This window comes from Symphalangus syndactylus, chromosome 13 (assembly GCF_028878055.3).
Source record: "Symphalangus syndactylus isolate Jambi chromosome 13, NHGRI_mSymSyn1-v2.1_pri, whole genome shotgun sequence".
Classification (NCBI taxonomy): domain Eukaryota; kingdom Metazoa; phylum Chordata; class Mammalia; order Primates; family Hylobatidae; genus Symphalangus; species Symphalangus syndactylus.
In genome coordinates, this window is record NC_072435.2 from 38,813,000 (window position 1) to 38,835,686 (window position 22,687).

General features: G+C 45.2%; 2 protein-coding genes across 4 annotated transcripts in view; one reads left to right on the plus strand and one right to left on the minus strand.

Annotated features, from left to right (window-relative positions):
• The window catches only part of ZNF490 (zinc finger protein 490), a 34,935-nt gene extending 31,753 nt beyond the window's left edge, over positions 1-3,182 (minus strand). The window contains exons 1-3 of one of the 3 annotated variants that reach the window (XM_055239419.2): positions 2,926-3,060; positions 2,238-2,342; positions 1,505-1,549 (exon numbers count right to left, since the gene is read on the minus strand). In XM_055239419.2, the coding sequence (XP_055095394.1) occupies positions 1,505-1,549 (45 nt within the window). In that variant the 5' untranslated portion in view covers positions 2,238-2,342; positions 2,926-3,060. The other 2 variants (XM_055239417.2, XM_063616112.1) reach the window with 2 other exon arrangements.
• Positions 3,183-3,277: 95 nt separating this feature from the next.
• On the plus strand, positions 3,278-21,896 carry ZNF791 (zinc finger protein 791). Its single transcript, XM_055239421.2, has 4 exons — positions 3,278-3,444; positions 15,594-15,720; positions 16,566-16,626; positions 19,650-21,896. The coding sequence occupies exons 1-4, from the start codon at positions 3,442-3,444 to the stop codon at positions 21,187-21,189; spliced, it is 1,731 nt and encodes a 576-aa protein (XP_055095396.1). The 5' UTR covers positions 3,278-3,441; the 3' UTR covers positions 21,190-21,896.
• Positions 21,897-22,687: the final 791 nt, after the last annotated feature.

Below are 22,687 nucleotides of genomic sequence, written 5' to 3' on the forward strand. Positions count from 1 at the left end.
ATAGTGACTCACACCTGTAATCCCCGCACTTTGGGAGGTTGAGGCAGGAGAATTGCTTGAAGTCAGGAGCTTGAGACCAGCGTGGGCAACACAGCAAGATCCCTGTCTCAAATAAAAAAAGGAACGAACAAGAACAGCATAGCATCTGCAGACAGAGAAGCAGTAGCAAATCAGTGGAGGCCAGGATTGATACCTTCCCCGTTTCGGGTTTTAGTAGACAGGAAGGACGGTGACCCAGACACTGAAAAATATCAGCATGCTGAACTTAAGGATTGGCTTATTGAAAATGTCAGGCAAGTTCCTGGCCAGAAAAGCCACAATGAAGCTCCCATAAGCCAAGGAACCCAGGATTCACAGAACAGTCAATAACCAAATCGTGGTTTTATGTGAAGATGACATATTCAGGCTCAGATTATGTATCCACATGCATGAAGGCTGTAGTCATTCCCCATGAAATTCCTCCCACTTCAGCAGCCCAAAGTGTTGGGATTACAGAGTCACTTAGATCAGGGAACTGATAGCAATGACAAAATTAGGTACCCCGATACCAACCCATGCCTTATCCGTCTCTTGCATGGTTACCTTGAAGGTCAGAACTGCAGTGATTGTTTTGTCCAAACTATGCAAACAAGTAAACATAACTCCAAATGTGTGTTTTTGTGTTTTTTTGAGACAGTGTCTGGCTCTGTTGCCCAGGCTAGAGTGCAGTGGCACCATCACAGGTCACCACAGCCTCAGGTTGAAGCCATCCTCCCGTCTCAGCCTCCCAAGGAGCTGGGACTATGCCACCATGCCCAGCTAATTTTTTATCTTTATTTATTTATTTATTTATTTTTGAGACAGAGTTTCGCTCTGTTGCCCAGGCTGGAGTACAGTGGCACGATCTCAGCTCACTGCAACCTCCTCCTCCCAGATTCAAGTGATTCTCATGCCTCAGCCACCCAAGTAGCTGGGATTACAGGTGTGCTTCCCACCATGCCCAGCTAATTTAAAAAATATTTTTAATAGAGATGAGGTTTCAGCATTTTGGCCAGGTTGGTTTCCAACTCCCGGCCTGAAGTGATCCACCCACCTTGCTTCCCAAAGTGCTGAGATTACAGGTACGAGCTACTACACCTGGCCATTTTTTTTATTTTTTGTAGAGACAGAGTCTCACTACATTGCCCACACTGGTCTCAAACTCCTGGACTCAAGCAATCCTCCCACCTCAGTCTCCCAAAGTGCCAGGATTACAGGCATGAGCCACTGCACCCAGCCCAAATGTGATATTCCAAAGGATGCAGGTGGCTGTGTTGGGATAGCCAATGAAGGTAAGGGACAATGGAAGTACAGGGTGAGGGCAATGAACAGGACATACCTGAGAGCCTGGTTATTGGCCTTGACTATGAGAGTATCTTCACAAAGACCCCAAAGACCCCCCACAAAGAGGTCATAGAAGCGCAGACCCAAATGGTCATTATAAATAAGGAAGGTCGCCACACTGACAGGTAGTGATCTCACTTACAGTTTGAGTCTTGATGCTTTGTCCATGGTGTTCACTGTTCTGCATCTAATTAGAAATAAGAGGATGCATTTTGTGAGTTTCAGCAATTTAGAACCAAACATTACATTTGACAACCTTGGAAGCATTGTTCCCCCTACATCTACCTGTACACACAGAGCTACAAGAAGGGTGGATCATGGGAGTTTTCAAGATTACACTGTCTCCTCTATAATGGGAAAAATGAAATATGTTTCTACTTTAAAAAAATATGTTTCTACTTAAAAAAAAAATTTTAGAGACAGTCTCTCTCTCTCCCAGGCTGGAATGCAGTGGCACAATCTTGGCTCACTGTAACCTCAAACTCTTAGCCTTGAGATCCTTCTGCCTCAGCCTCCGAAGTAGCTAGGACTACAGGTGAACACCACGCCCAGCTAATTTTTAAAATTTTTTTTAGAAATGGGGTCTCGCTATGTTGCCCGGGCTGGTCTTGGACTCTTGGCCTTTCAAAATTCTGTAGGGACACTCTAGAAAACTTATTTAAGATAAATTTCCTTCCACTTTACAGCAACACGGATAGAACTAGAGGCCATTATCCTAAGTGCAATGACGCAAACACAGAAAGTCAAAAACTTCATCTTCTTACATATAAGTGGGAGCTAAACAATGGGTAAACATGGACATACAGAGTGGAATAATAGACACTGGAGATGCCAATAGGTTGCAGAGAAGGGGGGGATAAGGGATGAAATATTACCTATTGGGTACAACATACACTCTTTGGGTGATGGGTGCACTAAAAGCCAGACTTCGCCACTATGAAATATATCCACGTAACACAAGTGCATTTGTAACCATAAATCTACAAAAATAAAAATAAAAATGAAAAGCAATAAAAACATGCTTAAACTCAAAACAAACAAAAAAACAACAAAAACAAACCATTTCCTTCTAGAGTAAAACGCAGTTTACTGAGCAAGTCTCATAGATCGTGATTGGTCTGAAGAGTCCCTGTGCCCAGGTTAGGGTTGCAATTTACCACCAGAGCCAAGTGCTCGGGTGTCCTACGGATTCTTTTTTCTTTCTTTCCTTTTTTTTTTTCTTGGGATGAGTTCTGGCCATGTTGCCCAGACTGAACTCAAACTCCTGGAGTCAAGCGATCCACCCGCCTCAGCCCACCCACCCCCTCACCTCCCCCACCGCCCCCGCCACGCAGTAGCTGGGACTACAGGTGTGCGCCACCAAGCCCTGGCTTGGGGTTCCTTTTCTAAAGTGCCAAATGTGTGGAGGTGGGGAAAAGAAAGGTGGACGCCTCAACGCTGTTATGGTCAAAGATTAAAATGCAGCCACACTTTTTATTACACATGATAGGGTAACCGTCTGTTTATAAACAAGGGTCACTATTCCACGAGAGGCCTTACAACATTATGCCAAGCCCCTGGTACCTGGAGGACATCAGACTCTCCTGTTCCTGTGCGGCCTTGACTAGACGACCACTTGCTCTGGACTTGCTCCTCGAGGGGTCGCTCCATCTGGAAACCAAGACTGGAATTCCTGCGCATCCCTGTCCCCGCATCCAGAAACACTGCAGAAAGACTTCCGTGTCCGACCCGAGATCCGGAACAATTTCTGCTTCAACACAATTGTCCACGGAGGGCACCAGTTCCGTCCCACCGGCGGAAGCGAGGTCTGCCTAGCTACTAGACCTGCCGCCTAGCTGTCATTCGGACAAAAGGGGGCGTGGCTGCACAATTGTCCAATCAGGAGCGGCGCCGGAAAGGAGGGTACCGCTACGCTGCGCAAATGCGTGCTACGTCACTAAGCGATCGGTTTGTGCCTAGCTTGGGGTCTCCTGGCGCCTTGCCGCGTCAGGTTGCTGTGCCCCTGCATCAGATGCGCTGTACCCTGCGCTGGCTCCGTGAACCGTAGCGACAACACCGAGACACCCGCGAGGCCGGAAAATGGTGAGTGTGCAGGGCCAGACTAGTTGGAACCGGCCGTGATCGCGGGACCCGGGCGTCCCCACGGTCACCTCCGGCCGCAGTGTGGGGCTGGGCTGGCAGCTGGAACTCCAAGCGTCCTGTCCCATCCCTGCGCGGCGACCGCGGTCCCAGCCCCGGAGCCCTCTCTGGACAGCTCCGCGCCCGCAGCCCCGCGTCTTTCCCAGATTGTGCAGGGACCACGGGAGGGTCATGGGGAGAATCCCGCCTTGTGTGTTTGGTTTGTGTGGGAGGAGCTACAGTCTGTGGGGTCCCCAGTCCCTTCTTTCTTCCCAAAGGCGGTTTCCCCCTGAGTCTTCCAAAGATGTTGGAAGCAGAGTCTCAAATCCACTACCCTGTCCCCCAGCCTAGCTCCTCCCACGGCGGGCCATTGATCCCTAGATTTCCGGATCCCTCCCCGCATTCTCAAACGCCTATTTCCGCTCTCCAGTGGAAAACATCGTCACCAACTCTTTGTCCTGTGTGGTGCATTTCAAACACACGCAGTATTTTAATAATCTTTTTTCCAATAGATGCCTCTTTTAAACTATTTATTTCTTGTTTGTGGATATTTTACATCAGAAAAATCAGAAAAAATTATTCACTTGGAACTAATCTGCATAAAATGCTGTGCCCCTCATCCTGGTATCTTTCCAGGGCACAGACATCCTATGGGAACTCCTTTGCGTTGAGGTAACTTTTTGTAAACTTTCCTGGGTAATCTGTCTTTTCAGCACAGTTTCAGATTGGCACTGTCCCGCCTTGGGTTTATGACCTTGAAAAGATTTATTCACTTGAATGTCATTTTTCCAATAAATATAAAATATATGTTATCAGAAGAACTTGAGAGACAGTACAAAATGTTTCCAAAGGGCAAAAAAGAAATGAATCTCAGAAAACAAAAAACATCCCAATATTACATTTGTTAAAAATTCTTTGTTCTTTCCCTGAGCACATGGAATATGTTTCTGAGGTCTATTCTTTTAGTTTGATGTTTCAGATGATATTCCAGGACTTAAATGTGCAACATCTAGAAGCATTCAGATAGGAGTAATACTTTTGTAAACTATTTATTGCCATGGAAATAATTAACTGACATCATTTTATTTTTTTTTTTTTTTTTTTGAGACGGAGTCTCACTCTGTCACCCAGGCTGGAGTGCAGTGGCGCGATCTCGGCTCACTGCAAGCTCTGCCTCCCGGGCTCACGCCATTCTCCTGCCTCAGCCTCTCCGAGTAGCTGGGACTACAGGCGCCCGCCACCACGCCCGGCTAATTTTTTTGTATTTTTAGTAGAGACGGGATTTCACCGTGGTCTCGATCTCCTGACCTCGTGATTCGCCCGCCTCGGCCTCCCAAAGTGCTGGGATTACAAGCGTGAGCCACCGCGCCTGGCCTTTTTTTTTTTTTTTTTTTTTTTTTTTTTTTTAACAGATGGGGTCTGGCTGTGTTGCTCAGGCTGGTCTTGAACTCCTGGGCTCAAGTGATCCTCCACCCTCAGCATCCCAAAGTGCTAGGATTCCAGGCATGAGCCACTATGCCTGGCCCGACGTTCTCATTTTCTGAAAGCAATAGTGGGTTTTCTTGTTAAATGCCTTAAAATTTTCTTCCTTCCTTTATTTATTTATTTATTTATTATTTATTTTTTTGAGATGGAGTTTAGCTTTCTCGCCAGGCTGGAGTGCAGTGCCACGATCTCAGCTCACTGCAACCTCTGCCTCTCAGGTTCAAGCGATTCTCCTGCCTCAACCTCCCAAGTAGCTGGGATTACAGGCACAACCTACCACGCCCAGCTAATTTTTTTTTTTTTTTTTTTTTTTTTTTTAAGTAGAGACAGTGTTTCAGTATGTTTCCCAGGATGGTCTCGATCTCCTGATCTCCTGACCTCATGATCCACCCGCCTCGGCCTCCCAAAATGCTGGGATTACAGGCGTGAGCCACCGCGCCCAGCCTTTTGCTTCCTTTGTACGTAAACACTGTGTTTAAGTAATTCTGCTGGGATTTTCTTTTTTTTTTTTTTTTTAAGACCAAGTCTTGCTCTGTTGCCCAGGCTGGAGTGCAGTGGCACAATTTTGGCTTACTGCAACCTCCGCACTTGGAAGCTGAGGATCCACAGGCAGATGCTGTTAGGGGAAGAGGGGAGGATGTCTGAGGTTTTAGTTGTGGTTTCCTTGGGTGTGTTTTTAGACATTACATTTGAGTTTCACATCTGTAATGTAGGTGCCCTGAGTGTAATTGGTGCATATTGACAGCCATTCTCCTACCTTAGCCTCCTGAGTAGCTGGGATTACAAGCACTCACCACTATGCCTGGCTAATTTTTTTGTATTTTGAGTAGAGGCGGGGTTTCACTATGTTGGCCAGTCTGGTCTCGAACTCCTGACCTCAGGTGATCCACCCTCCTCAGCCTCCCAAAGTGCTGGGATTACAGGCGTGAGCCATCGTGCCAGGCCTTCTGCTGGATGTTTAAGGAACAATCCTTAAGAATTTAAGGGCCAGGCGCAGTGGCTCACACCTGTAATCCCAGCACTTTGGGAGGCCAAGGAGGGCGGATCACAAGGTCAGGAGATCGAGACCATCCTGGCTAACACTGTGAAACCCCGTCTCTACTAAAAATACAAAAAATTAGCTGGGCATGGTGGCGGGTGCCTGTAGTCCCAGCTACTCTGGAGGCTGAGGCAGGAGAATGGCGTGAACCCGGGAGGCGGAGCTTGCAGCGAGCTGAGATCGCGCCACTGCACTCCAGCCTGGGTGACAGGGTGAGACTCCATCTCAAAAAAAAAAAAAAAGAATTTAATTAAATTGTCTCATTTAAAATTACTAGTAGTGTTCCAGAGCCTTGTGACTGGGGAGCAGAGGCCTGAGATAAGTGATTCCAAGTCCACCCTTGAGCCTGCAAAGAAAGATCATTGAAGGCCCAATTGGTTCTTCCTAGGGAGCCTCCCCTACAGGTCTGCCAGCTACTCATGCCCACCATGGAAGGATCCCCTTGTACTGAGAGAAACTGCAGAGCACTTGGAAGCTGAGGATGCACAGGCAGATGCTGTTAGGGGAAGAGGGGAGGATGTCTGAAGTTTTAATTATGGTTTCCATGGGTGTGTTTTTAGACATTACGTTTGAGTTTCAATTCCGTAATATAGGTGTACTGAGTGTAACTGGTGCATATTGACAGTGTCTGTGAAGGTCAGGACTTATGTTTCCTAGAGACAGAGTTAATGAATTGGGGAGCTCATTTGCATCAGAACCTCAATCTCAATCTGGTTGAGAGTTTTCCTCACTTGGGAAAACGGAAACCTAGGGAAGCTAATGTTTCTTTGCTGCCATAGGAGAGAAAGAGGTGTGGAGCTCCCATAGTTCCTTGCTGATCAGGTGCTTCTATCCTCCATTACCAGGTACTGACCCACTCTAGGGGTTACATTTTTCTTTATTTTTATTTTTTTTGAGACCGAGTCTCACTCTGTTGCCCAGGCTGGAGTGCAGTGGCACGATCTCAGCTCACCGCAACCTCCGCCTCCTGGGTTAAAGCAATTCTCCTGCCTCAGCCTCCAGAGTAGCTGGGATTACAGGCGTGTGCCACCACACCCGGCCAATTTATTTTGTATTTTTAGTAGAGACAGAGTTTCACCATGTTGACCAGGCTGGTCTCGAACACCTGACCTCAGGTGATCTGCCTGCCTCAGCCTCCCAAAGTGCTGGGATTACAGGTGTGAGCCACCACGCCGGGCCGGGGTTACATTTTTCAAGCTGGGAGAGTCTGGGTCCAAGCTGGGGAATATGTTTAACTTTTTTTTTTTTTTTTTTTTTTGGAAACAGTTTCACTCTTGTTGCCCAGGCTGGAGTGCAATGGCACAATCTCGGCTCACCGCAACCTCCGCTTCCCAGGTTCAAGCGATTCTTCTGTCTCAGCCTCCCAGGTAGCTGGGATTACAGGCATGTGCCACCATGCCCAGCTAATTTTGTATTTTTAGTAGAGATGGGGTTTCTCCATGTTTGTCAGTCTGGTCTTGAGCTCCCAACCTAGGTGATCTGCCCACCTTAGCCTCCCAGAGGGCTGGGATTACAGGTATGAGCCACTGTGCCCGGCCTTTTTTTTTTTTTTGATACAGTGTCTCACTCTGTTGCCCAAGTTAGTCTGGAACTCCTGGCCTCAGGCCATCCTCCCACCTTAGTCTCCCCTGTTCAACTATTTTTTTTTTTTTGAGACAGGGTCCCACTCCGTCACCCAGGCTGGAGTACAGTGGTATGATCATTGCTCACTGCAGCCTCCACCTCCTGGGCTCAAGTGATCCTCCTGCCTCCTCTGAGTAGCTGGGACTGCATGCATGCACCACAATGCCCATCTAATTTTCGTATTTTCTGTAGAGATGGGGTTTCGCCATATTGCCCAGGCTGGTCTGGAACTCCTGGGCTCAAGCAGTTCTCCCGCTCTGGCCTCCCACAGCGCATGGCCTCCCACAATTTCTTGACATCCAAAGATACTTTTGCTGTCTTAAGGTTTTATATTTTCCAGAATGTAATACACTTGGAGTTATTCAGGATATATAGCCTTCTCAGATTGGCTTCCTTCACTGGGCAATGTACTTTTAAGGTTCTGTGTCTTCATGGCTTGATACCTGATTTCTCTTACCATTGAACAATATTTCATCATAAGATTGTACCGGCCGGGCATGATGGCTCATGCCTGTAATCCCAGCACTTTGGGAGGCTGAGGCGGGTGGATCACAGGGTCAGGAGTTTGAGACCAGCCTGGCCAACATGACAAAACCCCGTCTCTACTAAAAATACAAAAATTAGCCGGGTGTGGTGGCACACACCTGTAATCTCAGCTACTTGGGAGGCTGAGGCAGGAGAATTGCTTGAACCTGGAAGGTGGAGGTTGCAGTGAGCTGAGATAGTGCCATTGCACTCCAGCCTGGGCAACAAAAGCAAGACTCCGTCTCAAAAAAAAAAAAAAAAAAATTGTACCACAGATTGTTTATCCATAAACCTGTTGCATGATGTCTTGGTTAAGTCTTAAATTTGGCAGTTATGAAGAAACCTCCCGTAAATATTCATGGGCAGGTTTTTGTATGAACAGTGGTTTTCAACTCATGTGAGTAAATAGCAAGGAATGTGATTGCATGGTCCTCTGGTAAGAGGATGTTTTGTTTTGTTAGAAACTGCCTATCTTCCAAAGTAGACATACCATTTTCCATTCCCATTGGCAAGGAATGAGAATTCCTGTTGTCTACATCTTTGCTATCCATTACTGTTCTCAGCATTTTGAACTTTGTACATTCTAATAAGTGTAAGGTGATATCTCTTCAGTTTTATTTGCAGCTCCCTAATGACATATAATGTTGAGCATCTCTTCATATGTATATTTGCCATCTGTATATCTTTCATTGGTGAGGTGTGTGTTCAGGTCTTTTGCTCATTTTTCACTGGTTCATTTGTCTTATTGTTGTTGAGATTTAAGAGTTCGAATTGGAGGCAGGCATGGTGGCACACGCTTGTCATCCTAGCTACTCCAGAGGCTAAAGTGGGAGGATTGCCTGCACCCAGGATTATAAGCCCAGCATGGGCAACATAATGGATCCTGTCTCAAAAAACAAAAAGGACGCTAGGCATGGTGGCTCATGTGGGGCCACCCAGGCTGCTGGGAAGCAGGGCTGAGAAGTGGTGGGGCCGAGGCTGGGGCTGGAGCTGCCAAGGGATCGGAGAAAAAAAATTAGCCTAATGTGGTGGCACACTCCTGTAGTCCCAGCTATTTGGGAGGCTGAGGCATGAGAATCGCTTGAGCCTAGGAGGCGGAGGTTGCAGTGAGCCGAGATTGCACCACTGCACTCCACCCTGGGCAACAGAGCAAGACTGTCTCAAAAAAAAAAAGAAAAAAAAAAAGAATTCTTTGGATATTTTAGATACTAGTCCTTAATCAGATAAGTGCTTTTCTGAAGATTTGCAAAAATTTGTCTGTGCCTTTTATTTTTATTCTTTTAACACTTTCTTTCACAGAGTAGGAGTTTTTCATTTTAATGAAGTGAAACTTATTTTTTCCTTTCATAGATTGTGCTTTTAGTGGTTTATCTAAAAATTCATCAGCAAAGCCAAGTGGATAGTTTTGCATGTTACATTTACATCTGTGATCGATTTGGGCTTAATTTTTGTGAAAGGTGTAAGATCCATGTACCAATTTTTTGTGGGTGTGTGAGAGTTTAATAGTATAAATTTCACTTAGGTACTATTTTTGTTGCATTCCACAAATTTTGATAAGTTCTATTTTCATTTAATTCAAATTTAATTTTTCTTTTTTCTTCTTTTTTTTTTTTGAGACAGAGTCTCGCTGTGTCACTCAGGCTGGAGTGCAGTGGTGCAGTCTCAGCTCACTGCATCCTCCACCTCCTGGGTTCAAGCGATTCTCCTGCCTCAACTTCCCAAGTAGCTGGGATTACAGGCACGTGCCACCGTGCCTGTCTAATTTTTTTATTTTTAGTAGAGATGGGGTTTCACCATGTTGGCCAGGCTGGTCTCGAACTCCTGACCTCGTGATCTGCCCACTTCGGCCCCCCAGAGTGCTGGGATTACAGGCGTGAGTCAGTGCGCCCGGCCCAAGTTTAATTTTTCTTGAGATTTTTTTTGATTCATATTTAGAACTGTGTTGGGTTTTATTTCCAAATATTTGATGGTTTTCTAACTATTCTTCTGTTACTGATTTCTAGATTAATACCATGGTGGTCTGAGAGCATATTTTATATAATGTATATTCTTTGAAAATTGTTAAGGTGTGTTTTTGTCCAAAACATGGCTTATCTTGGTGAATGTTCCACATGAACTTGAGAAGAATGTGTGTTGTTCTGTTGGATGAAGCATTCCATGGATTTTAATTAAACCCAGTTGTTGCCTTTCAACTAAACTTTGTCCTTTCTGATTTTCTACCTGCTGGAACTTTTTTTTTGAGACAGAGGATTACCCTGTCACCCAGGCTGGAATGCAGTGGCATGATCTCAGCCTACTGCAACCACCACCTCAGCCTTCTGAGTAGCTGGAACTACAGGTGCATGCCACATACAGGGCTAAGTTTTGCTTTCTTTTTCTTTTTTTGAGACGGAGTTTCGCCCTTGTCGCCCAGGCTGGAGTGCAGAGGCGAGATCTCAGCTCACTGCAACCTCCACCCACTGGGTTCAAGCGATTCTCCTGCCTCAGCTTCCCAAGTAGCTGGGATTAGAAGTGCACACCACCATGCCCGGCTAATTTTTGTATTTTTAGTAGAGATGGGGTTTCACCATGTTGGCCAGGCTGGTCTCAAACTCCTGACCTCAGGTGATCCACCCACCTTGGCTTTGCAAGGTACTGGGATTACAGGCATGAGCCACCATGTCCATCAACCATCTATTCTTTTTCACAAGTATTTTTTTTTTAATTTTTGCCTCCTTTGAACATTTAATAAGTATTAATGGAATGACACTTAAAGGGTTTTCTGGAGCCTAGGCAACATAGTGAGACCCATCTTTACAAAAAATGAAAATATTAGCCAGGCATGGTGATGCACACCTGTAGTCCCAGCTACTCAGGAGTCTGAGGCGGGAAGATTGCTTGAGCCCGGGAAGTCGAGACTGCTGTGAGCCGTGACTGCACCACTGTACTCTAGCCTGGGCAACAACGAGACCCTGTCTGAAAAATAAAATAAAGGCCGAGCGTGGTGGCTCACACCTATAATCCCAGCACTTTGGGGGAGGCCAAGGTGGGCAGATCACCTGAGGCCAGGAGTTCAAGACCAGCCTGGCCAACATGGTGAAACCCTGCCTTTACTAAAATACAAAAAATTAGCCAGGCGTGGTGGTTCGTGCCTGTAATCCCAGCTACTCAGGAGGCTGAGACAGGAGAATCGCTTGAACCCGGGAGGCGGAGGCTGCAGTGAGCCGAGATCATGCCACTGCACTCCACCCTGGGGAACAAGAGCAAAACTCCACCTCAAAATAAATAAATAAATAATAATTTTATGGTAATTTGTTTACCTCTCTGTGTGTGTGCGTGTGTGTGTGTGTTTTTTTTTTTTTTGAGATGGAGTCTCACTCTGTTGCCAGGCTGGCGTGCAGTGGTGTGATCTCAGCTCACTGCAACCTCCGCCTCCCGGGTTCCAGCAGTTCTCCTGCTTCAGCCTCCCACGTAGCTGGGACTACAGGCATGAGCACCATGCCCAGCTAATTTTTGTATTTTTAGTAGCGATGGAGTTTCACCATGTTGGTCAGGATGGTCTCAATCTCGACCTCATGATCCACCCACCTAGGCCTCCCAAAGTGCTGGGGATTACAGGCATGAGCCACCATGCCTGGCCACCTCTCAGTATATTTCTCACATGCTAGTATCTGAAGCTGCAGGCTATCCATTCCAATGGTTGTGGTGTTTACACTTTTTCACAAGGTTTTGTTTTTGTTTGCTTTGTGGAAAATAATGCTCCTACTATTTTTGTTTCAGTCTGCAAGTGCAAACGCACAATAAATTCTCTGGTAGTTGGATAAAAATTACTGGATCTTGGTCAAGTTTAAATTTACAAACTTAAAAAAAGTGGTGGAGTGTATCAGTTGATCCTCCGTTTGTACATGATTGTTCTCTGTAGTCATCAACACTAATGTTATCTTTTTTTTTTTTTTTTTTGAGACGAAGTCTCGCTCCGTCGCCCAGGCTGAAGTGCAGTGGCGCAATCTTGGCTCACTGCAAGCTCCGCTTCCCGTGTTCACACCATTCTCCTGCCTCAGCCTCTCGAGTAGCTGGGACTACAGGCACCCGCCACCACGCCCGGCTAATTTTTTGTATTTTTAGTAGAGACAGGGTTTCACTATGTTAGCCAGGATGGTCTCCATCTCCTGACCTCATGATCTACCCGCTTCGGCCTCCTAAAGTGCTGGGATTACAGGCGTGAGCCACCGCGCCCGGCCACTAATGTTATCTTAATCGACTAGTTTTGTCTTCCTACTCAGTTTGAAGTGGGAACTATTTGACATTTATATCCTAATTAGCAAGGAGATAAACCTTTTTTTTTTCTGTTTTCTTTTTTATTTTTTTTATTTAGTAAAAGGCTATATATGAAATCTTTATTTTTTTTTAATTTTATTTTTTTGAGACGGAGTCTCGCTCTGTTGCCCAGGCTAGAGTACAGTGGCGCAATCTCGGCTCACTGCAAGCTCTGCCTCCCGGGTTCACGCCATTCTCCTGCCTCAGCCTCCCGAGTAGCTGGGACTACAGGCACCCGCCACCACACCCAGCTAATTTTTTGTATGTTTAGTAGAGACGGGGTTTCACTGTGTTAGCCAGGATGGTCTCGATCTTCTGACCTCGTGATCCACCCACTTCGGCCTCCCAAAGTGCTGGGATTACAGGTGTGAGCACCGCACCTGGCCTATCTTTATTCATTTTTGGCTGGAGTGCAGTGGTATAGTTATGGCTCACTGCAGCCTTGACTTTGCTGGCTCAAGCAATCCTCCCACCTCAGCCTCCCAAGTAGCTGAGACCACAGGCGTGCACCACCACGCCTGGCCAAGTTTTGTATATTTTATAGAGACGGGGTTTCACCATGTTGCCCAGGCTGGTCTCGAACTCCTGGGCTCAAACGATCCGCCCACCTCAGCCTCCCAAAGTGCTGGGATTATAGGCATGAGCCATCACGCCTGGCCAAAATATTTATTTTCTATTAAATGTAAATGTAAATAAACCTTACAGAGAGCACCCAGGCATGCAGATGGACTTGTCACAAGGCAGAGCTCCCTGGAGCCAAATTTCTTCCTGCTCAGACCATAGTCCTAATTACTTAAGAAAACCCCCTCTAACTGTGTGGATCTTTTAACGTATGGTGCACATGAGTGCACGGAAATGAGAGAACCTGGGACAACAGCCCCTAGAGTGTCTGTCTGGGATTACTTCCTCCTGAAACTGGAGAAAGGAGATTTTATGTTCTTTTTTTTTTTTTTTTTTTTTTTTTTTTGAGATAGAGTCTCTCTCTGTTGCCCAGGCTGGACTGCAGTGGTGCAATCTCGGCTCACTGCAACCTCTGCCTCCCGGGTTCAAGCAATTCACCTGCCTCTGCCTCCCAAGTAGCTGAGATTACATGGATGCGCCACTACGCCCAACTAATTTTTGTATTTTTAGTAGAGACAGGGTTTCACCATGCTGGCCAGGGTGGTCTCAAACTCCTGACCTCAGGTGATCCACCCGCCTCGGCCTCCCACAGTGCTGGGATTACAGGCATGAGCCATCCTGACCCAGATTTTACGTTCTTTTGGAGGTATGAAATTACCTGTTAATTTTATAATCATGGGCAAATTAACCATCAGACCATTGTGGACGTCAATGAAGTCCCCTGAAAAGTGATACTGTCAATCTATTCTTCAAGGTCAGCAAAGCCCAGATGACATGATTATGGATCTTCCAGAAAGTGCTCTTCTGACATTTTATCTCAATGTATATATGTATTTGTGCTAAAAATTGGTTGCAAGCAGTTCTGAGGCTCATGGGTATAAGGATTTTGTGAAGGTCTAAGTTGTGAGGGCCCCTTCCTTGTGCCTGAGCTCTGTCTTCCCAGTAACTTCCTAGCCTCATGAAATGGGACAGAAAGTAAAAGGAAAAACTGGGTCTATGATAGATATTACACACACAGCCAGGCACGGTCGCTCATGCCTGTAATGCCAACACACGGGGATATATATATATATCGGAAACAAGTTGAAATTAATATGTCTCTAAAAGAGTATTTCCATTCAGTCAGCAGAATCTGACTGCTTCTAACGGCCTCAAATACTTCAGGACTATATGGGCAGCCAGACCTTCTTACAAGTTGGATTTCCACAAGCCTCCTGGCCTCTCATGTATAACAAAAGGGGATAGAAGAGTCTCAATGTGTATTTACTTATTAAAACCTCCACCTCATTTAATCCCACATCTTAAGGAATGCTGAATGATTTGGCTAATAAGAAATTAGGCTGTGGGCTGGGTGTGGTTATTCATACCTGTAATCACAACACTTTGGGAGGCTGGGGCAGGAGGATCACTTGGGGCCGAGAGTTCAAGATCAACCTGGACAATATAACAAAACCCCAGCCGGACGCGGTGGCTCACGCCTGTAATCCCAGCACTTTGGGAGGCCAAGGAGGGTGGATCACGAGGTCGGGAGTTCAAGACCAGCCTGGCCAAGATGGTGAAACCCCGTCTCTACTAAAAATACAAAAAATTAGCTGGGCGTGGTGGCACGCGCCTATAATCCCAGCTATTTCGGAGGCTGAGGCAGAGAATTGCTTAAACCTGGAGGGGCGGAGGTTGCAGTGAGCCCAGATCGCACCACTGCACTCCTGCCTGGGTTACAGAGCGAGACTCTGTCTCAAAAAAAACCATTTATCTGGGAGCGGTGTTGCACATCTGTAGTCCTAACTACTCGTGAAGCTGAGGCAGGAGGATGTCTTGGGGGCCCAGGGATTTGAGGCTACAGTGAGTTAGGATTGCTGCACTTGAGCCTGGGTGACAGAGCAAGACCCTGTCTCTTAGAAAACAACAAACAAACAAACAAGAAATAAGAATTTATCTCATAAAGAATTGAAGATCTTGCCTGTAATCCCAGCAATTTGAGAGGCCAAGGCTAATGAATCGCTTGAGCTGAGGAGTTTGAGACCAGGCTGGGCAACATGGCAAAACCCCATCTCTACAAAAAATATACACAAAATACTTACCCAGGTGTAGTGGTGTGTTCCTGTAGTCCCAGCTACTCAGGAGGCTGAGGTTGGAGGATTGCTTGAGCCGGGGAGGTCTAGGCTCCAGTGAGCTGTGATTGTACTACTGCACTCCAGCCTAGGTAGCAGAGCAAGACCATCTATGTCTCAAAAAGGAAGAAAAAAAAATTGATCCTAAAATTTGTCTCATTTGTGTAGGACTTTTTTCATTTTTCCAAGTTGAACTGGATACTACCATTAGAGAACAGTAGGACTTACAGTGACCACAGTGAAGATGTAGCTACAAGTTTATGTGTTCAATGTGCTGTTAAATTTCTAACAATCGAGTCATACACTAAATGTTTGGAGACCACAAAATCGTGTGTGAATTTCTTATGAATTGAGTATACCTCTCATCCTTGTCAATCTCACCTATTCTCCTTTACTTATATTGGATATTTCAGGACTCAGTGGCTTTTGAGGATGTGTCTGTGAGCTTCAGCCAGGAGGAGTGGGCTCTGCTGGCTCCTTCACAGAAGAAACTCTACAGAGATGTGATGCAGGAAACATTCAAGAACCTGGCATCTATAGGTAAGGATGACATCATTTTTTCTTTTTCTTTTTCTTTTTTTTTTTTTTTTTTTTTGAGATGGAGTTTCACTCTTGTCCAGGCTGGAGAGCAATGGCACAATCTCAGCTCACCACAACATCAGCCTCCCAGGTTCAAGCAATTCTCCTACCTCAGCCTCCCGAGTAGCTGGAATTACAGGCATGTGCCACCATGCCTGGCTAATTTTTCTCTTTTCAGTAGAGACGGGATTTCACCATGTTGGTCAGGCTGGTCTTGAACTCCTGACCGCAGGTGATCTGCCCACTTCAGCCTCCCAAAGTGCTGGGATTACAGGCGTGAGCCACTGTGCCTGGCCTTTTTTTTTTTTTTTTTTTTTTTTGAGACAGAGTCTCGTCCTGTTCCCCAGGGTGGAGTGCAGTGTGCAGTGGCGGGATCTTGGCTCATTGTAACCTCCGCCTCCCGGGTTCAAGCGATTCTCCTGCCTCAGCCTCCCGAGTAGCTGGGATTACAGGTGCCCACCACCATGCCCGGCTAATTTTTGTATTTTTAGTAGAGACAGGGTTTCACCATGTTGGCCAGGCTGGTCTCAGACTCCTGACCTCAGGTGATCCACCTGCCTCAGCCTCCCAAAGTGTGGGGATTATAGGCATGAGCCACCGCACCCCGGTGAGATCATTTTTTCATATTGTCAATTAGAGAACTGGCATTTCTTGCTCATAATCACTGTTCCGAGATTTGGAATCTGAGAAGGGAACACTTCTGTAAATAAACCACGCATGGTTACAGCTCATTGTGAACCTATAATCTAATAATATTTGTATAATTTTTAATAATTTATCATGATTATTCTTGATCTACATTTTAGGGGAAAAATGGGAAGACCCGAGTGTTGAAGATCAACACAAAAACCAAGGACGAAATCTAAGGTGAGTTGCACTCACAAGAAATAGCAGTGTTCCTTGAAAGAATCTTAAAAATGTTATGGCCGGGCACGGTGGCTCACACCTGTAATCTCAGCACTTTGAGAGGCTGAGGTGGGTGGATCATGAGGTCGGGAGTTCAAGACCAGCCTGGCCAACATGGTGAAACCCCATCTCTACTAAAAATACAAAAAAAGTTAGCCAGTTGTGGTGGTGGGCGCCTGTAATCCCAGTTACTCTGGAGGCTGAGGCAGAGAATTACTTGAACCCAGGAGGCAGAGGTTGCAGTGAGCCGAGATCGCGCCACTGCACTCCAGCCTGGGCAACAGAGCAAGACTCTGTCTTAAAAAAAAAAAACTCGTGACACTTTTAAAACAAGAAGCAAGCTCAGCTCCAAATTTATTTATTTATTTATTTATTTTATTTTTTCTTGAGATGAGGTTTTGCTCTGTCACTCAGGCTGGAGTGCAGTGGCATGATCTTTGCTCACTGCAACCTCTGCCTCCTGGGATCAAGTGATTTTCCTGCCTCAGCCTCCCGAGTAGCTGGGATTACAGGGACGTGCCACCACACCTGGCTAATTTTTGTATTTTTAGTAGAGACAGGGTTTCGCCATGTTGGCAAGGCTTGTCTCAAACTCCTGACCTCAGATGATCCACCCGCCTCAGCCTTCCAAAGTGCTGGGATTACAGGCACAAGCCACTGGGCCCCAAATTTATTTATTATCAGAAAATGTTTACCAAAAATGTTTTCTCAAGTGACACAGATGTCCACTGGCTGAAAAATATTACACTTGGGCCGGGCACTATGCCTCACACTTATAATCCCAGCACTTTGGGAAGGTGAGGTGGGTGGATCACCAGAGGTCAGGAGATCAAGACCAGTCTGGCCAACATAGTAAAAACCTGTCTCTACTAAAAATACAAAAATTAGCCAGGCGTGGTGGCACACACCTGTAATCCCAGCTACTCAGGAGGCTGAGGCAGGAGAATCACTTGAACCTGGGAGGCAGAGGTTGCAGTGAGCCCAGATCACACCACTACACTCCAGCCTGGGAGACAGAGTGAGACTCCATCTCAAAAAAAAAAAAAAAAAAGAAGAAGAAGAAAGAAAAATATTGTACTTGGGAACAGTTTTTTTTGTTTGTTTGTTTTGTGAGAGAGAGTCTCGCTCTGTCACCCAGGCTGGAGTGCAGTGGTGTGATCTTGGCTCACTGCAACCTCCAACCCCTGGGTTCAAGCAATTCTTCTGCCTCAGCCTCCCAAGTAGCTGGGATTATAGGCACACACTACCACACCGGGTTAATTTTTTTTTATTTATTATTATTATTATTATTTTTTGAGACGGAGTCTCGCTCTGTCGCCAGGCTAGAGTGCTGTGGCGCGATCTTGGCTCACTGCAACCTCCCACTCCCTGGTTCAAGGGATTCTCCTGCCTCCGCCTCCCAGGTAGCTGGGATTACAGGCATGCACCACCATGCCCAGCTAATTTTTGTGTTTTTAGTAGAGATAGGGTTTCACTATATTGGCCAGGATGGTCTCGATCTCCTGACATCGTGATCTGCCCGCCTCGGCCTCCCAAAGTGCTAGGATTATAGGCGTGAGCCACCATGCCCAGCCAATTTTTGTATTTTTTAGTAGAGATGGGGTTTCACTATGTTGGCCAGGATGGTCTCGATCTCCTGACCTCGTGATCTGCCTGCCTCGGCCTCCCAAAGTGCTGGGATTACAGGCGTGAGCCACCACACCCAGCCAATTTTTGTATTTTTTAGTAGAGATGGGGTTTCACCATGTTGGCCAGGCTGGTCTCAAACTCCTGACCCCAATTGATCCACCCACCTCAGCCTCCCAAAGTGCTAGGATTACAAGCATAAGCCACCATGCCTAGGTGTGGAAACAGTATTTTATTTTATTTTTATTTTTATTTTTATTTTTGAGATGAAGTCTTGCTCTGTCGCCCAGGCTGGAGTGCAGTGGTGCCATCTCAGCTTACTGCAAGCTCCGCCTCCCAGGTTCACACCATTCTCCTGCCTCAGCCTCCCAAGTAGCTGGGACTACAGGCACCCACCACCATGCCTGGCTAATTTTTTTGTTTTTTTAGTAGAGACGGGGTTTCACCCTGTTAGCCAGGGTGGTCTTGATCTCCTGACCTCGTGATCTGCCCGTCTCGGCCTCCCAAAGTGCTGGGATTACAGGCGTGAGCCACTGTGCCCGCCCGGAAACAGTATTTTAAAGCCTCACATATAACTTCCAGAAGCCAAGGTGAGCAGATCATTTGAGCTCAGGAGTTCGAAACCAGCCTGGGCAACAAGACAAGACCCTGTCTCTACAAGAAACAGAAAATTCAGTCCGTCGTGGTGGTGCATGCCTGTAGTCCCAGCTACATGGGAGGCTGAAGTGGGAGGATTGATTGAGCCGGGGAGGTCAAGGCTGCAGTGAGCCATGATTGCATCACTCTACTCCAGTGTGGGCGACAGAGTGAGACTCTGTCTCAAAACGAAACCAAAAAAAAAAAAACCCATACATCAATATTACTGTTTTGATAATAGCTATCAGTGACACGAGCCCTCTTGCAGAACATTGAGTATATTCGTTTTTAAACAAGTCAGATGGGGCAGAAAACTATTTCCCTGAAAATGATAAAAATTTAGTTCTGCTGCTGGGTGCGGTGGCTCATGCCTGTAATCCCAGCACTTTGGGAGGCCAAGGCGGGCAGATCACTTGAGGTCAGGAGTTCAAGACCAGCCTGACCAGCATGGTGAAACCCCGTCTCTACTAAAAATACAAAATTAGCTAGGCATGGTGGTGCATCCCTGTAATCCCAGCTACTTGGGAGGCTGAGGTAGGAGAACCACTTGAAGCTGGGAGGTGGAGGTTGCAGTGAGCTGAAATCATGCCATTGCACTCCAGCCTGGGGAACAAGAACAAAACTCCGTCTCAAAAAAAAAAAAAATTTAGTTCTACTACCTGATAATAAATATAAAATCATTAATACACAACCAGTATTACTGTGCTTCTAATATTTTACAGAAGCCATATGGGAGAGAGACTCTGTGAAGGTAAAGAAGGTAGTCAATGTGCAGAAACCTTCAGTCCCAATCTCAGTGTGACGAAGAAGACTGCTGGAGTAAAACCATATGAATGTACTATCTGTGGAAAAGTCTTCATGCGTCTTTCATCCCTTACTAGACACATGAGGTCTCACACTGGATATGAGCTATTTGAGAAGCCATATAAATGTAAGGAATGTGGGAAAGCCTTTAGTTATCTCAAATCCTTTCAAAGACATGAAAGGAGTCACACTGGAGAAAAACCCTATAAATGTAAACAATGTGGAAAAACCTTCATATATCACCAACCCTTTCAAAGACATGAGCGGACTCACAATGGAGAAAAACCCTATGAATGTAAGCAATGTGGAAAAGCTCTTAGTTGTTCCAGTTCGCTTCGAGTTCATGAAAGGATTCACACTGGAGAAAAGCCCTATGAATGTAAACAATGTGGGAAAGCCTTCAGTTGTTCCAGTTCTATTCGAGTACACGAAAGAACTCACACTGGAGAGAAACCCTATGCGTGTAAGGAATGTGGGAAAGCCTTCATTTCCCACACAAGTGTTCTAACACACATGATAACACACAACGGAGATAGACCTTATAAATGCAAGGAATGTGGGAAGGCATTCATTTTTCCCAGTTTTTTACGAGTACATGAAAGAATTCACACTGGAGAGAAACCCTATAAATGTAAACAATGTGGTAAAGCCTTCAGATGTTCCACCTCCATTCAAATTCATGAAAGAATTCATACTGGAGAGAAGCCCTATAAATGTAAAGAATGTGGGAAATCTTTCAGTGCACGCGCAGCCTTTCGAGTACACCTGAGAGTGCATACTGGAGAGAAACCCTATAAGTGTAAAGAATGTGAGAAAGCCTTTAGTAGGATCAGTTACTTTCGAATACATGAAAGGACTCACACTGGAGAAAAACCCTACGAATGTAAAAAATGTGGGAAAACCTTCAATTATCCTCTAGATTTGCAAATCCACAGGAGAAATCACACTGGAGAAAAACCCTATGAGTGTAAGGAATGTGCAAAAACCTTCATTTCTCTCGAGAACTTTCGAAGACACATGATCACCCACACTGGAGACGGACCTTATAAATGTAGGGACTGTGGGAAGGTGTTCATTTTTCCTAGTGCATTACGAACACATGAAAGAACTCACACTGGAGAGAAACCCTATGAATGTAAACAATGTGGAAAAGCCTTTAGTTGTTCTAGTTACATTCGGATACATAAAAGAACTCACACTGGGGAGAAACCTTATGAATGTAAGGAATGCGGGAAGGCCTTTATTTATCCCACAAGCTTTCACGGACACATGAGAATGCATACTGGAGAGAAACCCTATAAATGTAAAGAATGCGGGAAGGCCTTTAGTCTTCACAGTTCCTTTCAAAGACATGCAAGAGTTCACAATTGTGAGAAATCTCTTGAATGTAAGCAATGTGGAAAAGCCTTCAGTGTGTCCACATCCTTAAAAAAACATATGAGAATGCACAATCGATAGAAACTATAAATGTGAGAAATAGGGGAAAGTTTTCAATTCTAACAGATACTTTCAAAGTTGTGAAAATTCCCACTGAAGAGAGAAATCCTATCAATGTAAGTAATATAGAAAGCGAGATACAAGATAATTCATGTACAGTCAGGTACCACATAGTCATGTTTCAGTCAGCAATGGACCATATATAGGTTGGTAGCCCCATAAGATTATATAACACCTAAAACATTTCTATCAACTGCAATTTAGTAGCAGTAGTAACACCATAGTGCAGCACATTATTTAAGTGTTTATGGTGCTGGTGTAAACCTGCTGCACTTTCAGTTGTATAAAAGTACAACACAGCGGCCGGGCACGGTGGCTCATGCCTGTAATCCCAGCACTTTGGGAGGCCGAGGCGGGTGGATCATGAGGTCAGGAGATTGAGACCATCCTGAATAACACAGTGAAACCCCGTCTCTACTAAAAATACAAAAAATTAGCCGGACGTGGTGGTGGGCGCCTGTAGTCCCAGCTACTTGGGAGGCCAAGGCAGGAGAATCGCTTGAACCTAGGAGGTGGAGGTTGCAGCGAGCTGAGATCTATCACTACACTCCAGCCTGGGTGACAGAGCGAGACTCCATCTCAAAAAAAAAAAAAATTACAGCATGTATAATTATGTGCAATATATACTTGATAATAAATGGCTAAGTTACTGGTTTATATATTCACAATACTGTTGTAGAATGTATTCCTATTTTTTTTTTTTAACAGTAAGACAGTCTCAGGCAGGTCCTTAAGGAGATATTCCAGGAAAAAGGCATTGTTATGATAGGCGATGATGGCTCCATGTGCAGGACTGCCCCTGAACGTATTCTGGTGGGACAAAACATGGAGGCAGAAGACAATGATATTGGTGATCCTCACCCTGTGTGGTCCTACACTAATGTGTGTTTGTGTCTTAGTTAGTCTTTAACAAAAATAGTTTTAAAAAAATGTAATAGAAAAAGCTTATAGAATATGGACATAAAATATTTTTGTACAGCTGTACAATGTGTTTTAAGCTAAATTACTACAAAGTTTTTAAAAATAAGTTTATAAAGAAAATGTACAGTAAGTTAAGGTTTATTCATTATTGAGGAAAAATGTTTTTATGAATGTAGTGGAGTCCAAGTGTACAGTGTTTATAAATTCTCCATTAGTGTACAGTAACATCCTAGGCCTTCACATTCACTCACCACTCACTGACTCACCCAGAGCAACTTCTAGTCCTGCAAGTTTGTTCATGGTAAGTGTTCTATGCAGGTACATCCTTTCTTACCTTTTATACTGCATGTTTACTGTGTGTATTTTCTGTGTTTAGACTCATAAATACTTAACATTTTGTTACAGTTTCCTACAGTGCTCAGTACAATAACATGTTGTATGGTTTATAACCTAGTAGCAATAGACTGTACCATATAGTCTAGATGTGTTGTAGCTATACCATCTAGATTTTTGTAAGTTCACTTTGTGATGTTTGTAC